At 45.4% G+C, this 17,940-nt stretch overlaps 1 protein-coding gene across 4 annotated transcripts in view; it reads right to left on the bottom strand.

Moving 5' to 3' along the window:
• The window catches only part of LOC139226791 (E3 ubiquitin-protein ligase rnf213-alpha-like), a 165,936-nt gene that overhangs the window by 76,220 nt on the left and 71,776 nt on the right, over positions 1-17,940 (bottom strand). For all 4 annotated transcript variants that reach the window (XM_070857804.1, XM_070857806.1, XM_070857805.1 and 1 more), the window contains 3 exons: positions 16,204-17,389; positions 10,274-10,464; positions 5,333-5,485 (listed from right to left, as the gene is read on the bottom strand). In XM_070857804.1, the coding sequence (XP_070713905.1) occupies positions 5,333-5,485; positions 10,274-10,464; positions 16,204-17,389 (1,530 nt within the window). The remainder of the gene's footprint in view (positions 1-5,332; positions 5,486-10,273; positions 10,465-16,203; positions 17,390-17,940) is intronic.

The raw sequence follows: 17,940 nt of genomic DNA, 5'->3' as shown, positions 1-17,940 counted from the left end.
TGCACGGGGCGGGAGGGTTAGATAGTCAAGGGGACAGACAGGCAGTTTTGTTAACATCGATGAGTGACCTGTATGGTGCCAAAGTAAAGGACATCATGGAGAGGGTACAGAACATTCTGCCGGGGGTGGGGGGGGGAAGGGAAAGAGAACCAGAAGTCGTGGTCCATGTTCAAAACAACGACATAAGGAGGAAAAGGGGTGAGGTCCTCCAGTCAGGGTTTAAGGAGCCAGAGAGGAAGTTAAAAAACTGGACCTCAAAAAGGTAATAATCTTTGGATTACTCCCAGCGCCATGTGCTACTAAGAGTAGAAATGGGAGGATATGGCAGGTTAATGCATGGCTAAAAATAAAAAGATTTGAATTTAGAAGCGCCCGTCACGGTCTCAGCATGTCCCAAATTAAGTACTTTTTGAAGTGTAGTCACTGTTGTAATGTAGCCAAATACACACAGCAAGCTCCCACAAACAGCAATGTGATAATGACCAGGTAATCTGTTTTTCTCATGTTGATTGAGGGATAAATATTGACTAGGACAACGGGGATAACTGCCCTGCCCTCCTTCAAAATAGTGTCACGGGATCGTTTAACGTCTCATCCGAAAGACGGCATCTCCAACAGTGCAGCAGTCCCTCAGTACTGCACTGGAGTGTCAGTCTAGATTTTCGTGCTCACATCTCTGGAGTGGGAGACAAGATGCAGGAGGGAGAGCTTCATATTCCTGCGATATTGGGACCAGTTATGTGGCCGAGACAGTTATGGGGTGAAGGGAGTGGGGGATGCACAAGAAGTTGGAGTAACAGAGTTCTTGGATGTTATAGGGCTGGAGGAGATTACAGAGATGGGGACAGGTAAGGCTATGGAAGGATTTAAACACAAGGATGACGAGAGTTTTAAGTTGAAGGTGTCGATGGACCGGGAGCCAATGTTGGTCAGCAATGACAATGGTGATGTGTGAGTGGGACATGGTGCAGGTCAGGATATGAGCAGAAGAGTTTTGGATAAGCTCAAGTTTATGGAGGGTGGAAGAAGGGAGGTCAGCCATATATGTCCAAGTCAGCCTTCCTTGTACTTAAGGGAGTGACGGTTGGCCATACAAGGGAAGCAACTAGGGTGGGAGGGAGCAAGGTTTTCACCGGGGACAAGGACAAAAGCAGAGGTGAAGGAGTGACTGGGCAGATTGACAGTTGCGGAAGTGTCATAGCGAATTGACTGCCAATTGACTATTCACTTACAACGTCACTTTAAACTGTTTAAAGAGGTAACTTGAGATGGCAAGGTCAAGGGGATGGCCATGAATATGGGTAGTAGAACTTACATGCAGGTAGAGGTTAAGGAAGGACAGGATGGCAGTGAACTCAGCGGAGAGAGGATAAAGTGCGTTGAGATGGAAGTTGAAGTCAGGATAAGGAGTCAAATCAGTGCAGAGGGTGAGGGAAGAAATGTGTGAGGATACTTTGGTGAGAATCTCAGGGTGGGGCTTTGGGTGGGTAGTAGAAAACAAAGATTTTAAGGGAGAAGCGAGAGGAGTGTAGCAAGGCAAGGTGCTCAAAGCAGGGCATGGTGAGATGCTCAAAGCAGAAGGTGCTAGAGGAGTAAGGGGAGAGACCAGAGCGAGATTTGGTGATGAGGGCCACATGGCCATCACACAGGTTTGAGTGAGGCAGGTGGTGGATGATATAAGCCAGACGTGGAGGCTTTTGGAAAGGGAAAGGTGACATAATCGGTGAACTAAGTTTCCATCAAAGCCATGATGTCTATGCAATCATCCACAATAAATGATAGATGGCAAGGGCCTTGTTCGCAAGTGAACGGACATTCTGGAGGGAGGTGTGAAGAGGGGCACTGATTGTTGATTTGCTGGCAGAGTTCATGGTCGTATCGAGGTATACATCTCCACTAGTACTACAACTATAACTAGCATTAATATAGCATCTTTAACGTAGTAAAATGTCTCAAGGCGCTTCACAGGAGCGATATCAAACAAAATTGAACACCAAGGCACACAAGGAGATACTCGGGCAGATGAGCGAAAGCTTGGTTAAAGAGGGAACGTGCTTATTTGTACTGTGAAAATGGCCGTCATGTTCCGCCCTTTGTCTATGATTGCTCCCCTTGAAGGATAAGCCACACCCTGAAGTTTCACTGGAATGTGTAACTGGAACCGCCCATCCAAAGGTCTCACTGACTTTGCAAATTGTAACTCGATCCACTTTGATTGACTGAAGTGAGAGGTCAGAGCTCCCAGAAGACAGCAAGGGCCAGCCTAAGTGCCTTACCCCAGTCCAAGTGCATGCCTCCCTCAGCCAAAGTGCCATACCCCAGCACAAGTGTATCCTCCCCCCCGCCCCCCACGATAGATGGGGCAGGCATTGTGCACAGATTGTTAACAGGTTTATTGGGTATGGTGAATAGTGACAGTTGTGACTTCTGGATATCATCCACTCCAACAATGTCCCCTGTAGGGGGTTGGAAGAACGTGATCAGTCCCCCCACCCCCCAACCCTGGTCTCTGCCTCTCTTTCTCTTTCTTCCCCCCTCCACCCCCACACCCCCATCTCTTTTCCCCTCTCCAATCCCTCTCTCTCTTCCCCCCCCCAACCCCTCTCTCTTCACCTCCCCCTCCGCTCCCCCCACCCCAGCCCCCCTCTCTGCCCCTTGCCCAGCCTCCTTCTCCCTCTTCCCTCCACCCCCCCCAGCCTCCTTCTCCCTCTCCCCCAACCGCCCCCGCAAAACCTCCTTTCCCCCCCCCACCCCCCATTCTCCCTCTTCCCCCCCCCACCCCCCAGCCTTCCTCTCTCCTTACCCTCTGAGCCTCTCCCTCTCTCTTTCTCACTTCCCCACCACCCTCCCACCCTCTCTCTCTCTCTCTCTCTCTCTTCCCCCAACCCCCTGCTCAGCCCAGTCCAGCCTCTCGCTCTCAGGTTGGGGCCGAGCGAGTCCTGGAGGGGGAGGAAGAGAGTCAGCGAGGGAGAGAGTTGGGGCGTAGCGTGTCCTTGGCGGGGGGGGGGGGGGGGAAAAGAGGGGAAAGTGAGTCAGCGGTGGAGTCGGGGCCTAGCGAGGGAGAGTCCTCGGGGAATCAGCGGTAGAAGAGAGTCGGGGCCTCAGGTCCCGCTTCTCGGCACAACGTGGAGGGAATGATTTGGGACCGGGAGCGGAGCTTGACAGAGGGCGGGCTTGTCGCCAGTCAAAAAAAAAGTGCAGTACGGGCAGGGCTGGATGGATGGCTGTCTGTCAAAAAAGTACAGTACAAATAGTTACTTCGTGAAAGAGGTCAGCAGGCCGGGGCCATTAGAGGGAGCAGCGTGGGGCGGCAGGTCACTTCTTCAGTCGGGGAGTTGTTGGCCTGTGGGGTTCCCTGCCGCAGAGAGTTGTTGATGCCAATTCATTGGATGTGTTCGGGATGGAGTTGGATGTGGTCCTTGCGGTTGGGGGGGTCGGGGGGGTGTGGAGGGGGCGTGGGGGGGGGAGGTGCTGGGGTGGGTGATCAGCCATGATCTTGTTGGATGGCGGTGCAGGCTCGAAGGGCCGAATGGCCTACTCCTGTACCTATTTTCTATGTTTCTATGTTTCAGGGAGCAGCGCGTGCTGCCGCAGGAGGGAGACGACTGATTGCAGTGCTGCGGGTGCAGCAGGAGCGTCCAGGTTGAGACGAAGGAGCGGCAAGAGTTCGTAGAGGGATTTGATAGGGGCACAGGAGAGGGGCGAGTTTGGGGCCTGCAGAGACGAGCGCCCAGGGGCAGCATGGGCCAGCCCACACTGCGATATGTGCACGCACTAGGTCCGTGCAACAGAACTGGTCTCCAGTTGTCTTGCTCAATCCTTGCCACTGAACCAAGACCAAGCTCTGTCAAGCTAGTGTGGTTGGTGGCTGGGGTGCAACGGCTACCACACGTTAAAAAAATGCAATCACAGGCATCTTCCACACTTCAGGGTGTAGTTCAGGATCCGGAACATCATTGAAAGTCCTGTGAACTCATCAGTTTTCAGCGTGGAAACAAGTCATCCTCGTTGCGAGGGACTGCCTATGATGATGAGGTTTTAAGGAGAGTCTTAAAGGAGAGGCACAGAGAAGTTTCAGGAGGCAATTCCAGCACTTAGGGCCTAGGCCACTGCAGGCACGGTGGCAAAAAGGGTGGAGTGATTCAAATCGGGGATGTTCAAGAGGCCAGAATTGGATGAGTGCAGTGATCATGCAGGCTTGTAGGATCAGAGGATGGGCAAGGCCATGGATGGATTTGAAAACAAAGATTCGAATTTTAAAATTGAGGCACTACCGGATCAGGACAATGTATGCCACCGAGCACAGGGGTGATATGTAAATGGGCAGCAGAGTTTTGGACAAGCACAGGTTTATGTAGGGTGGAAAATGGCAGGCCAGCCAATAGTCTACTTTAGAGGTAACAACGACATGGATCAGGGTTTCAGCAGCAGATGAGTTGAGACAGGGCAAATCAGGTGATGTTACGGAGGTGGAAGTAGGCGTGCTTGGTGACCAAGCAGATGTGTGGTCAGAAGCTCATCTCGGAGGTCAAATACAACACCAAAGTTGCAAATGGTGTGGTTGAGTCTCAGACAGTGGCCTGGGAGCGGGATAGAGTCAACGATTGGTAAATGGAATATGTGGCGGGGACCACCCATTTGGACTGCCAAATATCATCGGCCCTGAAATTGCAGTCGCCAGCATAGCTAAGGAGTACGCCGCCGCTCTCTGAACGAAATCCACACTTACCTTGTGTGAAGCCCCAAGCAAGAACTTACTTTGAAACATTGCGGAGTTGTGCGCAGAGTTGCGGCCCACGGATCCCAGGGGAGCACCGTTGTGCGTAAGCGTACCTGGGATCACGTAGGATGGTGCTTCTTTCATTACCCAATCCGATAACATAGAAAGCCCCGTGTATTACAACTTGAATTAATACTAATTATATTTGACAAGTACAGTACTGGCTTTTAAAAAGCATAGATAATACTTTGAACTAAGAAGTTATTTACTGGAAGACACTGCAAGATTAAAAAAAATTAAAACAATCTCATCCCTCAAACCAAACTTTTACAGCTGCCTGGCAGGTTTTTTTATATCTTCCTTTTTAATTATAAATACAATTTTCTCACCCCCCTGTCCCCTTATGCTGTGCAAACAGGCTCCTGCGCCTGTTTGCAGCAGCCCTACAATTTTCCAGTGGAAGTGATGCACAGTTGGTGGGCAATTAGCCCAATTTTTCAATTTCAATGATGACTTCAAAACTCGCAGCCAATTTCAAAGGCGGTATGATGGTGTACTCAGAGTACGCCGTCATACTGACCGCAAATTCACAGCCATATTTATTATACCTACTTGTCTTGCACGTTTCCTAGAAAGCAATCCAGGCTCGAGCATTTCTACGATGTACATATGGCATGGTTTGCACTTCCACATTTTTCCATCAGTGCCCATCAAGTATTGTAAGATGAGTAGTTTGAAAAGAAATTCACATAATCCTTTCCGTACCTGAAAGAAAAATACTCCGTTACCAGCTAAATGTACAGTGCTAAACAAAATACTTCTGCCTCGGATATGCAAACAATTTTTAAAATGTAAAACAAAGTAATTTGCCTATCATAATTACATTCATGAAAACATAAATTCAAAAATCTGATTTATGTTTGTTCCACAATCATTAACTACAAAAAAAAACTAGCTCTTGAATATTCTTAACTATAATGTGGATTGGAAAACCTGGTAAAGAAAATTTAAGATATGCCCTATAAGCACTAAACATTAAAAGCATACTGAACAGCTTGTACAGATACTATACATGCTTTTCTGCACTGTGTAAGGCGTACTGTGGTCAATTATTAAGTAAGAGGATATATGGCTGAGAAAATAATGCATTTTTTCCAGTACAACATTCCTATTCCTGTAGTACTCATTTTCAGCTAATGGGAATGGGCAACATATTTATTTACAGCAGTATTTAAATAATAGTGGCTTATATCATCTGTTGTGGGGAAATTATTGGAATCTATAATTAAGGGCAGAGTGACTGAGCACTTAAGAGAAATTTGAGCTGATTAGAGAGCCAACATGGATTTTTAAAGGGGAGGTCATGTCTAACGAAAATAATTGATTTTTTTGAGAAAGTAACTAAAGTAACAGATCTGGGAATGTCTATGGATGCAGTTTATATGGAATTCCAGAAGACATTCAATAAGGTTCCACATAAAAGACTGTTAGCTAAAATTAAAGCTCATGGAATTGAAGAAACTGTTGACCTGGTTAGGCAGTAGGGTAGGGATAATGGGTATTTACTCAAATTGGAAGGAAGTAGCTAGTAATGTGTATAAGGATCTGTGCTGGGGAATCAACAATTCACGATTCATTAATGACTTCTATAACTCAATAGAGAACCATATATCCAAGATGCCGATGACACAGAGATTGCTGGCATAGTAATTAGTGCAGACGGGGATATAAAATTACAGAGACATTGATAGATTGAGTGGGCAAAACTGTGGCAGATGGATTTCAACGCAGGCAAGTGTGAGGACATCCATTTGGACCAAAATAGGAGAGATCGGGAGTTTTTTTTTTTAAATGGTGAAAAGAGTGGAAATCCAACAAGACTCAAGGGTCCATGTACACAGATCACTAAAATGTAGTAGTCAGGTAGAAAAAAAGACGAATGAAATGTTAGCCTTAATAAGAACACAAGAATTAAGAGCAGGAGTAGGACATTTGGCCCTTCGAGCCTGCTCCACCATTCAGTGAGATCATGGCTGATTGTCTACCTCAACTCCACTTTCCTGCACTAGCCCCATATCCCTTGATTACCTTAATATTCAAGAATCTATCGATCTCTGTCTTAATTATACTCAATGACTGAGCATACACAGCCCTCTGGGGTAGAGAATTCCAAAGATTCACCAGCCTCTGAGTGAAGAAATTTCTCATCTCAGTCCTAAATGGCCTAACCCTTATTCTGAGACTGTGACCCCTGGTTCTAGACTGCTCAGCCAGAGGAAACATCCTCCCTGCATCCACCCTGTCAAGCCCTGTAAGAATTGTGTATGTTTCTATGAGATCACCTCTCATTCTTCTAAACTCTAGATAATATAGGCCTAGTCTACTCAATCTCTCCTCATAAGACAATCTCCCATCCCAGGAATCAGTCTGGTGAACCTTCATTGCAGTCCCTCTATGGTAAGTATATCCTTCCGTCGGTAAGGAGACCAAAACTATACACAATACTCCAGAGTTGTGGTCTCACCATGGTCCTATATAATTGCAGTAAGACATCTTTACTTATATACTCAAATCCTCTTGTAATAAAGGACAACATACTATTTGCTTTCTTAATTGCTTGTTGTACCTGCATGTTAATTTTCAGCAATTTGTGTACAATTGACACCCAGGTCCCTCTGAACACCAACATTTCCCAATCTCTCAGTTTAAAAAACATTCTGTCTTTTTATTTTTTCTACCAAAGTGGATAACTTCACATTTCTCCACATTATATTCCATTTGCCATGTTCTTGCCCACTCACTTAGCCTGTCTATATCCCTTCAAGTCTCTTTGCATCCTCCTCTCAACTTACATTCCCACCTAGCTTTGTATCATCAGCAAACTTGGATATATTACATTTGGTCCCCTAATCCATATCATTGATATAGATTGTAAATAGCTGAGGTTCAAGCACCGATCCTCACGGTACCCCACTAGGTACAGTCTGCCAACCCAAAAATGACCCGTTTATTCCTACTCTGTTTTCTATCCGTTAACCAATCCTCAATCCATGTTAGTATATTACCCCCAATCCCATGAGCCCTAATTTTGTTTAATAAACCTCTAGTGTGGCACCTTATCGAATGCCTTCTGAAAATCCAAATACACAACATCCACTGGTTCCCCCTTATCTATTCTACCAGCTCTTAACAAATTTGTCAAACATGATTTCCATTTCATAAATTTTTGGCGACTCTGCCCAATCCTGTTATTATTTTCTAAATGCCCTGTCACCATGTCCTTAATAATAAATTCTTGCATTTTCCTTACTACTGATGTTAGGCTATCTACTCTGTAGTTCCCCGTTTTCTCTCTCCCCCGCCCTTTCTTAAATAGTGTGGTTGCATTTGCTACCTTCCAACACACGGGAACCTTTCTAGAATCTATGGAATTTTGGAAGATGACAACCAATGCATCCATTATCTCTATAGCCACCTCTTTCAAAACCCTAGGATGGAGGACGAAGGGATTTATCGGCTTTCAGTACTATTTTTTTTTAAAACTAATACTAATGTCTTTCAGTTCCTCATTCTCGCTCAACCTTTGGTTCTCCACTATTTCCAGGAGTTTTTTTTTAATGTCTTCTTCCGTGAAGACAGACAAAATATTTGTTTAATTTCTCTGCCATTTCCTTATTCCCCATTATAATTTCTCCTGTCTCAGCCTGTAAGGGACCCACATTTACTTTCTCATCTTTTCCTTTTTACAATCCTATAGAAGCTTTTACAGTCTGTTTTTATGTCTCTCGCTAGTTTACTCATATTCTATTTTCCTTTTCTTTATTAATTTCTTGGTCCTCCTTTGCGGAATTCTAAAATCCTCCCAATCCTCAGGCTTACTGTTCTTTTTGGCACCATTATAAGCCTCTTCCTTTGGTCCAATACTATCTTTAACTTCTCTTGTTAGCCACTTTTCCTGTGGGGTTTTTGTGCCTTAAAGGAATGTATATTTGTTGTAAATTATATATTCTTTGTTTAAATGCTAGCCATTGCTCGTCTGCTGTCATACCTTTTAATGTGGTTTCCCAATCTACTTCAGCCAACTCGCCCCTCATACCTATGCAGTTTGCATTGTTTAAAATGAAGACCCTAGTTTTGGATTTAACTAAATCTGGAACCAACACATCGGTAGAACTAGGAATGAGGTTCTGCTGATGAGTTTAAGGAGTTGGTGTCCAAATTAAAAAGCAGAACCTCAAAAAAGGTAATAATCTCTGGATTATTACCCGAGCCACACACTGGCATAGGGATGATTAGAAGGTTAAATGAGTGGCTCAAAGAGTGGTGTGGGAGGCAGGGGTTTTGCTTCATGGATCACTGGCACAAGTACTGGGGAAAGAGGGAGCTGTTCCGTTGGGATGGGCACCACTTAAACCAGGCTGGAACCAGTGCTATAATAACTAGAGGGCTAGAATACAAATGGGGGGGCGGATTTTTACAGCTATACAAATCCCTAGATAGAACACATCTGGAGCAGTGTGTGCAATTCTGGGCACCTCACCTTAGAAAGGATATATTAGACTTGGAAGAAATGCTGTGCAGATTCACCAGAATGTTACCAGATCTGAGAGTTATATTGCAAGGAGAAATTACATGAACTATGCTTGCATTCCCTGGAATATAGAAGGTTAAGGGATGATTTGATTGAGGTTCTTGGAAGAAATTGATGGTGTAAATAGAGAGAAACTTGTTCCGCTGGTGGGGGAGTCTAGGACAAGGGGACATAACCTTAAAATCAGAGCCAGGCTATTCAGGAGAGAAGTTAGCAAACACTTCTTCACGCAAAAGGTATTAGAAGTATGGAACTCTCTCCCACAAAAAGTATTCAATGCTAGCTTAATCAATCATTTGAAATCCAAAATTGAGATTTTTGCTAGACAAGGGTATTAAGGAATATGGAATCAAGGCAGCTGGATGGAGTTCAGATACAGATTAGCCATGATCTTATTGAATGGCAGAACAGGCTTGAGGGACTGAATGGCCTACTCCTGTTCCTCTCATAATGAAGTGGTACTGCAACTGCCTCCATTTATGACTGAAACATGCCAATTTATAGTTTATGCACTACAGAATGAACCTGCAACAATTGTTTCGTGTATGCGAGATTTACAAATACTGATTTTAATAAGACATGTTATGTTAGGCTAATGTTAAAAAACATTTGCTGAGAAAGTAGTGTAAAAAGGACAGCCAGACACCCGGTTTGAAGTGTCCTTTTGATTTTTGCCCGCTATTTCCCAGAGCTGCAGAAATAGTGAAAAGTTAGTCCGCTTTAAGCAATGTCTACTACATATCCAGGTTCCAAAACTCAATTTACACAGCACATCAAAGTCACCAGAGATTCACACCAGTTAAATTCAGGATCAATAAAAAAAAATTAAAAAACCATTAAGGTATTCCGAATATTATTGTTGTAAATCTGAACTTTCTAACTTAGACATACAACAGACATCGTCAAAAAGCCACACTTGGTGTGGATTTTGTGATCAGTTCATTCTTTGAAACCAAACTTACAGAAGAAGTGATGTCAAAGTGAAATATCATGGGCTGATTCTCATTCGATGATTTCATAAAAGACAGAACAGTCCCGAGAACTTTATTTTCATCCACTCGTGGCTCTATCAGGCGGATGGTTTTCAACAAGTTATCCTTCCTGGTTTGTTTCTTTAATGTTTCATGCAATCTCTTCACGTAAAGTGATTTCCCTTTAGAAACAAAGAGTTTTTAAATAAGCTTCCATTTAAATTTTTTGAAAATCTTTCCCGCTTTCCTAACAATCCAATCCAGAAACTGATTAGGAGCACCTCAAAGTCACAGCGCATTTATCTCGAGTGCAGGCCTGACATTTTTTCCTTGACATGCTGTGTTTAATCAATTACCCATGCTAATTAAATTGATATTTACATTAAAAAGCAGACAACATAGCAACATATCTTTACTTCATGCAAATTTTGTATAATTTCAATAAAATTCTGTTCCTTTTATCAATAGAAAACATGGCTTGTTCTGAGCTTTGGTTCTTAATACCCCAGGATTTGCAGTCAGCAGCGTAGCAAAGGTGTTCAATGCTGTCGCCAAAGTAAGCTTCCCACAAAGATCTCGCGATCTTTCCGATGAGAAGTTCTGGATTTCCAATGGGCGATTCAAATCAACGGAATATAGTGGGGATCCCCTAGTGTAAGCTGCTGTGACTTCAACAAGCTGTCTAAGCAGCCAATCAAAATGCGGCATTCTCAGACAGCGAACCAGGAAGTGGGTAAGTTCTTAGGCCCCAAGTTTTGTGCCGCGCGAAAACGGCGCACCTCCGAGCTGGGCACCTGTTTTCGCGCCGAAAACTGCGCCTAAAAAAAAGTCCGATATTCTCGAGCTCCTTGGCGCGGCGCGCTCATCGCAACAGGGGGCGGAGCCTAACACTCGCGCCGATTTTCTAAGTAGCAGGGGGCAGGTACAATTTAAATTAGCCTTCGTGGTGCCGGCAACCCTGCGCGTGCGCGTGCAGTCTCACACAAACATTGGCCATTTTTAAAAATACTGCAGAGAAAGTGAAGATTTGTTTCTTGGACCCCTGCAAAGGCTTGTAATTTAATTTTTTTTGATATTTCTGTATGTGAGGGAGTGCTTTTAGCAGCACTGCTGAATAAATTACCTGCTGAAATCAGTGAGTTCAGCTTTTCACTGCTAAACTTGCAGAACCGGTGCTGCATTGGTGCATGCAAAGTAAGGACTGTCTGTTTGGAGAAATAAGAGTACCAATTCAACTTTGCAATAATACGTGGTGTTGACAATGCAGCACCCATTCTGCAAATTTAAATATAAAACTGTCGATGTGGCTGCCTCTCCCTGTCCAAATGGCCTCAGTCCCCCTCACAGCTCGAAGGCTGCTGCTGTATCTTTGGCTGCCGGCCAGCCACTGACGCCGCTGATATCCTATGGCCGAATGGCCTCATGTCCATCCGCTGCTGATTCTTTGGCTGCCGGCCAGCCACTGACGCCGCTCCTAAAGCGTGGCCGAATGGCCTCAAGAACCTTAATGAGCTGCATGTGTCCTGCGTTGATTCTTCGGCTGCCGGCCAGCCACTGACGCCGCTGATATCTCATGGTCGAATGGCCTCAGGTCCGTCCGGTGCTGCTCCTTCGCGGCCAGCCACGAAGAGAATGAAGGCCTGCCTCAAGCACTGCAGCTCAGCTCAAAGCTTGCTGCCGCTGCCGTCGAGACACTGACACCACACCGCTGCCTGTCTCCAACATGAAAGGCCTGCCTGAAGCACTTTCACACAGGTAGGAACATGGTTTATTTAATCTTTTCTTTGCTTATAAATTTTTATTCAGGTTGGATTTATTTGTATAATATTTGTATAAGTATAACTAAGGATTGATTGTAGAATTTAATGACTTCCCTTCCCCCCCCCACCTCGATCCCTGCGCCTAATTTGTAACCTACGCCTGATTTTCTAAAGTGTAGACAAGGTTTTTTCGAGCGTACAAAAATCTTCACTTACTCCATTCTAAGTTAGTTTGGAGTAAGTTTTCACTCACGAAACTTTGAAATCAGGCGTAAGTGGCCGGACACGCCCCCTTTTGAAAAAAAATTCTGTTTCAAAGTGAAACTGTTCTACCTGACTAGAACTGGAGCAAACTAAATGTGGAGAATTCCGATTTCTAAGATACTCCGTTCGACACCAGTTGCTCCTAAAAATCAGGAGCAAATCATGTGGAAACTTGGGGCCATAAAGTTGGAACTTTAAAAAAAAATGTTGGAGAGCACAAAACAATGATTGGAGCTCTCACATGGGGAAAAAGGCAAACCTGAAACAAAGATGAACACGTTTCTTAAAAATGTAACGTTGTGTGTAAAAGGAAAAACCACAGTTCACAAAATTAAAATTAGTTTCGCAGGTCATGTTTGTTTAGCAATCAACAGGCTGTTAAAAACCCCCCAGTTACACGTAATCGAAAAGGGTCCAACTTTTAATGGGTTAATAACAGCAGTATTACCACGGAAGAGCCAAAGTTTTTGTCAGTTTCCATGATTTGACAGATCACACTGACTGCTGGCTCTGGGGCGGGGACAGGAGTGACAGTGCAGCCTGTGGAGGAGCATTAAATGATGGACTGCAACTTCAGGATTTGCGCAGCAAATGAACGCGCTAAGGTTTAACAAGGAAATGACAGCAAATGCTGCCAGTTCGCAGACATCAAGACCACAAATTCCTGGCCAATATATTTTAGTTAATATATTGAATAGTCTATACGTCACTTACAAAATAAAGCATCTGCAATGAGTATGCAGATCATAACTATACAGGCAACAATTCATTTAATGTTTCAAGCAGTTGCGTGTTGCCTTTGAGCTTGTACACATCCATACTTAAATCAATGAGCAATTCTATAAAGAGTCCGTTCATTTCTTGCCCATTATTTTATATATGCTCACATAGAACACTTTATCCCTTGTTTTTCATTCTTTAATATGTCTGGCAGGTTATAGAGTTGGGATGACAAAAGAGGTTCAAGGACAAAACATATAAACATAGAAAATAGGTGTAGGAGTAGGCCCTTCGGCCCTTCAAGCCTGCACCGCCATTCAATGAGTTCATGGCTGAACATGCAACTTCAGTACCACATTCCTGCTTTCTCGCCATACCCCTTGATCCCCCTAGTAGTAAAGACTACATCGAACTCCTTTTTGAATATATTTAGTGAATTGGCCTCAACAACTTTCTGTGGTAGAGAATTCCACAGGTTCACCACTCTCTGGGTGAAGAAGTTTCTCCTCATCTCGGTCCTAAATGGCTTACCCTTTATCCTTACACTGTGACCCCTGGTTCTGGACTTCCCCAACATTGGGAACATTCTTCCTGCATCTTAACTGTCTAAACCCGTCAGAATTTTATATGTTTCTATGAGATCCTCTCTCATTCTTCTGAACTCCAGTGAATACAAACCCAGTTGATCCAGTCTTTCTTGATATGTCAGTCTGTGAACCTTCGCTGCACTCCCTCAATAGCAAGAATGTCCTTCCTCAAGTTAGGAGACCAAAACTGTACACAATACTCCAGGTGTGGCCTCACCAAGGCCCTGTACAAATGTAGTAACACCTCCCTGCCCCTGTACTCAAATCCCCTCGCTATGAAGGCCAACATGCCATTTGCTTTCTTAATCGCCTGCTGTACCTGCATGCCAACCTTCAATGACTGATGTACCATGACACCCAAGTCTCGTTGCACCTCCCCTTTTCCTAATCTGTCCATTCAGATAATAGTCTGTCTCTCTGTTTTTACCACCAAAGTGGATAACCTCACATTTATCCACATTATGGGCCCAAGTTTCCACATGATTTGCGCCTGATTTTTTTTTTTTTGGAGCAACTGGTGGAGAACGGACTATCTTAGAAATCACAATTCTCCACATTTTCTTTTCTGCAGTTCTGGTCAGGTAGAACAGTTCTACTTTGGAACAGAATTTTTTCTTCAAAAGGGGGCGTGTCCGGCCACTGACGCCTGATTTGAAAGTTTCCACAGTGAAAACGTACTCCAAACTAAAGTAGAATGGAGCAAGTGAAGATTTTTGTAGAACTGAAAAAACCTGTTCTACACATTAAAAAATCAGGCGCAGGTTACAAATTAGGCGTCCGGAACGAGGTGGGGTGGGGAAGGGAAGTCATTAAATTCTATAATAAATCCTTTTTTATACTTATACAAATAAATCCAACCTGAATAAACATTTATAAGCAAAGAAAAGATTAAATAAACCATCTTCCTACCTGTGTGAAAGTGCTTCAGGCAGGCCTTTCGTGACCGAAGGCTGAACGGGCCGGCCCGAGACTTCGGGCAGTGCCTGTCCCCAGCACCAGATTTACAGGTAGGTGGCGTTGGGTTGGGTCGGGGAGGAGGAGGGAGAGACAGAGAGACAGAGAGACAGAGAGACAGAGAGACAGAGAGACAGAGAGACAGAGAGAGAGAGAGGGAGAGAGGGAGAGAGGGAGGTCAGGTCGGATCCAGTCCGGGAGCGGGAGTCAGGTCGGGTCGGGTCCAGTCGGGGGGGCGGGGAGCGGGAACAGGAGCGCGGGTCGGGTCGGGTCGGGTCGGGTCCAGTCGGGGGGGTGGGGAGTGGGAACAGGAGCGCGGGTCGGGTCGGGTCGGGTCCAGTCGGGGGGGGCTGGAACAGGAGCGCGGGTCGGGTCGGGTCCAGTCGGGGAGCGGGAACAGGAGCGCGGGTCGGGTCGGGTCCAGTCGGGGAGCGGGAACAGGAGCGCGGGTCGGGTCGGGGAGGCGGGGAGCGGGAACAGGAGCGCGGGTCGGGTCGGGTCGGGTCGGGTCCAGGCGGGGAGCGGGAACAGGAGCGCAGGTCGGGTCGGGTCCAGTCGGGGAGGCGGGAAGCGGGAACAGGAGCGCGGGTCGGGTCGGGTCCAGTCGGGGGGGCGGGGAGCGGGAACAGGAGCGCGGGTCGGGTCGGGTCGAGCCGGGAACAGGAGCGCAGGTCGGGTCGGGTCAGTCGGGGGGGGGGGGGGGGGGGGGGCGCGGGTGTCGGGTCTGGTCCGGAGGGGCGGGGAGCGGGTGTCGGGTCTGGTCCGGAGGCGGGGGTGGGGGGGGGGGGTGGGGGGGAGCAAGTGTCGGGTCTGGTCCGGAGGTGGGGAGGGGGGAGCGAGTGTCGGGTCTGGTCGGGGGGTGGGGGGGCAGGAGCTGGCCGTGGGAGGAGCCTTATTCACGCAGCCCCAGTGAGGCCATTCAGCCAGGGCTAGGGGCTGCGTGCTTCGGGCCCCTCCCACACAGTTCGGCGCCTGGAGCTACTGCACTTGCGTGCCCACTGTAGCGTGCAGGTGCCGAGGTCCCGGCACTGTTTTCAGCGCAGGGATCTGGCTCCGCCCCCCCACAGCTCGTGCTGGCTGCGCCGAGGGCCAGAGGACCTGCAGGTAGGTGGAGAATACCGAGGATTTTTTTAGGCGCACTTTGTGGCGCGAAAAACGGGCGTCCAGGTCGGGACTTCGCCGTTCTAGGCGCGTGTGGAAACTTGGGCCCATTGAATGCACAAAAATAAAAATTTGTACAATACATTTTTATGTCCGATGTAAAATGAGACACTGCAACCTTAACATTTTTTAATGTTTTTTTTTTAAACTGAATGTTTTTAATATTTATGGGGAAGTATATCAGTGCTCAGATGGAACACTTTTTATACTTTATCATGGGAAAACTCCCTATACTGTAACTCAACCATATATCTTACTAGCTGCCTTAGAATAGCATCTCTTCACAGATGAATTTGTCTATTTCCCACCATTATTGCGTCTGAAACAGTCAAGTTCGACCTTGTGGTTAAATTATGAATACTGTGCATTTTATTTGAGAAACCCCAAACTCTCTTCACTTAAAACTTTATAGCCAGCAAAAATAGGAAAGCTTCAGCATGTTTAATCATAAATCTTCATTATACCAAGAACTTACCAACTCCAGCTCTCTTTGAAGATATGATCCTTACAAACATCCCATCTTTAAACACAGAAGCTGCTGATGCAACGGTTGATGCAACTCTGTAGTGCTTCTCCAGATAACTCTGAATTTTCTCCAAAGGCTCTTGCGGAATCACATGAGCCTTGTATCGACTAAATGCAGATGGAATGTAGCAGTGCTCCCTCTCACAATTGCATAATATGACCATCTTATAATCTGACCGACTCTGCAACTCCAGACTTTTGAACAGTTCTTCACACCTTACACTGACGTCGTAAGTCAGCTCATCTGCATACAGTAGTGCATATATCTTGGAACCTTTGTAACCATCAGTCAGGCACCGCCGTAGAAACAGCTCTACTTGCTCATGTGTAGTTTCAGCTGTGCAAAGCAGTACTTCATCGTAAGCAGGCAGCGGCTGATCACTGGAGTGCATATAAATGCACAGAGCAGCTGTAAGCAGTTCAGAGTGTGGACAAATAACAAGGTTAGGATGACCTTTCTGAAAGCCAGGTGGAAGAGTTCTTGCAGAAGTTTGCTGTGTCTCAGCAAAAATATCAAGAAGGTCACCAAGGGTGCTGATATCGAGACAGCTGGCCAGAAAATAAGTCATATTGTTCATGTAGTGCACCCACAGCAAGTCCATCTTCTTCTCCATGTCTCTTTCCTTGGCTATGTCTTGGATACCTGCTTTTATCTTAAAAGTTTCATTTTCCCTCTTGGCACCAGCAAACAGCGGAGATCTTCTGATCGTATTTCTTCCAGCAAGTTTCCGCAGAGCTATTTTTAGTTCTTTAGCAGTACAGTTGGGTTTAATGAAGGACAACATCATCATGACATGAAGGCTGGTGCAATTGTGGCCAAATAACTCGGTGCAGAGGTAAACAATCTGTTCTGCAGTGTAGAAGTTTAAATAATAATATTGGGATCTTTGCTGCTCCATATACTGCTTCCACATTTCCAGATAGGTTTCCATCTTTTTACAGAGAATGGGAAGCTGTTCGGTGACATTTCCATTAGCCTTAATCTCACTAACTTCCTTTAAGTTGAAATTCATGATCATGCAAGCCTCATTCTTCCTTGAACAATACACTTCTGCTTTCCAATTCCTAAATAGCATGTTGCCAGCAGAAGACAGACTGATGAAGGACATTGCAAGCCTTTGGACATTGGCAAATACCTGCATACAAAAGAATGTATTTATTGTCAGCAACTGAAATAAGAGAGAAAGATTACATGTATATGCATAACACAATAATTAGACTCCTCAAATGCTATCCTTTATTTTGACACGGTATAGTAAATAATGCCACATCAACAGAGGCTCTCAGCAAAGACGCAAGTAACTGCTCAACTTTCATGTTTGGCACCACTAGCCATTGGGCTGAAGGCCTCGGTACTTTGGGAGTCCTGTGATTTTTCATCTATCGTAATTGTTTAAAAAGTTATCACAATATAATTTTAAAATTCATCAATAGAAAAAGCGGTGTTTTAATGATGGACCTCCAGTATAAAGTACATTTTGATCTGGATAGACAAATAGTTTTATATAAATCAATGCATCACTGTACTAGTGCATTGTTATAATCACTGCATTGCCAATGAAATTAAGCTTTCCATCATAATTTAAACTGGAACCAATTTCTCCCTTGATATTTCTCACCTCCTCATTTTTGTGGGAAATGGTGCTAAGGTGTTTCCACCACCAGCCTAGCTGAGAATGGATAAAAC

Source organism: Pristiophorus japonicus, chromosome 16 (assembly GCF_044704955.1).
Source record: "Pristiophorus japonicus isolate sPriJap1 chromosome 16, sPriJap1.hap1, whole genome shotgun sequence".
In the NCBI taxonomy this organism is placed as follows: domain Eukaryota; kingdom Metazoa; phylum Chordata; class Chondrichthyes; family Pristiophoridae; genus Pristiophorus; species Pristiophorus japonicus.
This window is presented reverse-complemented; position numbering and strand designations above follow the sequence as displayed.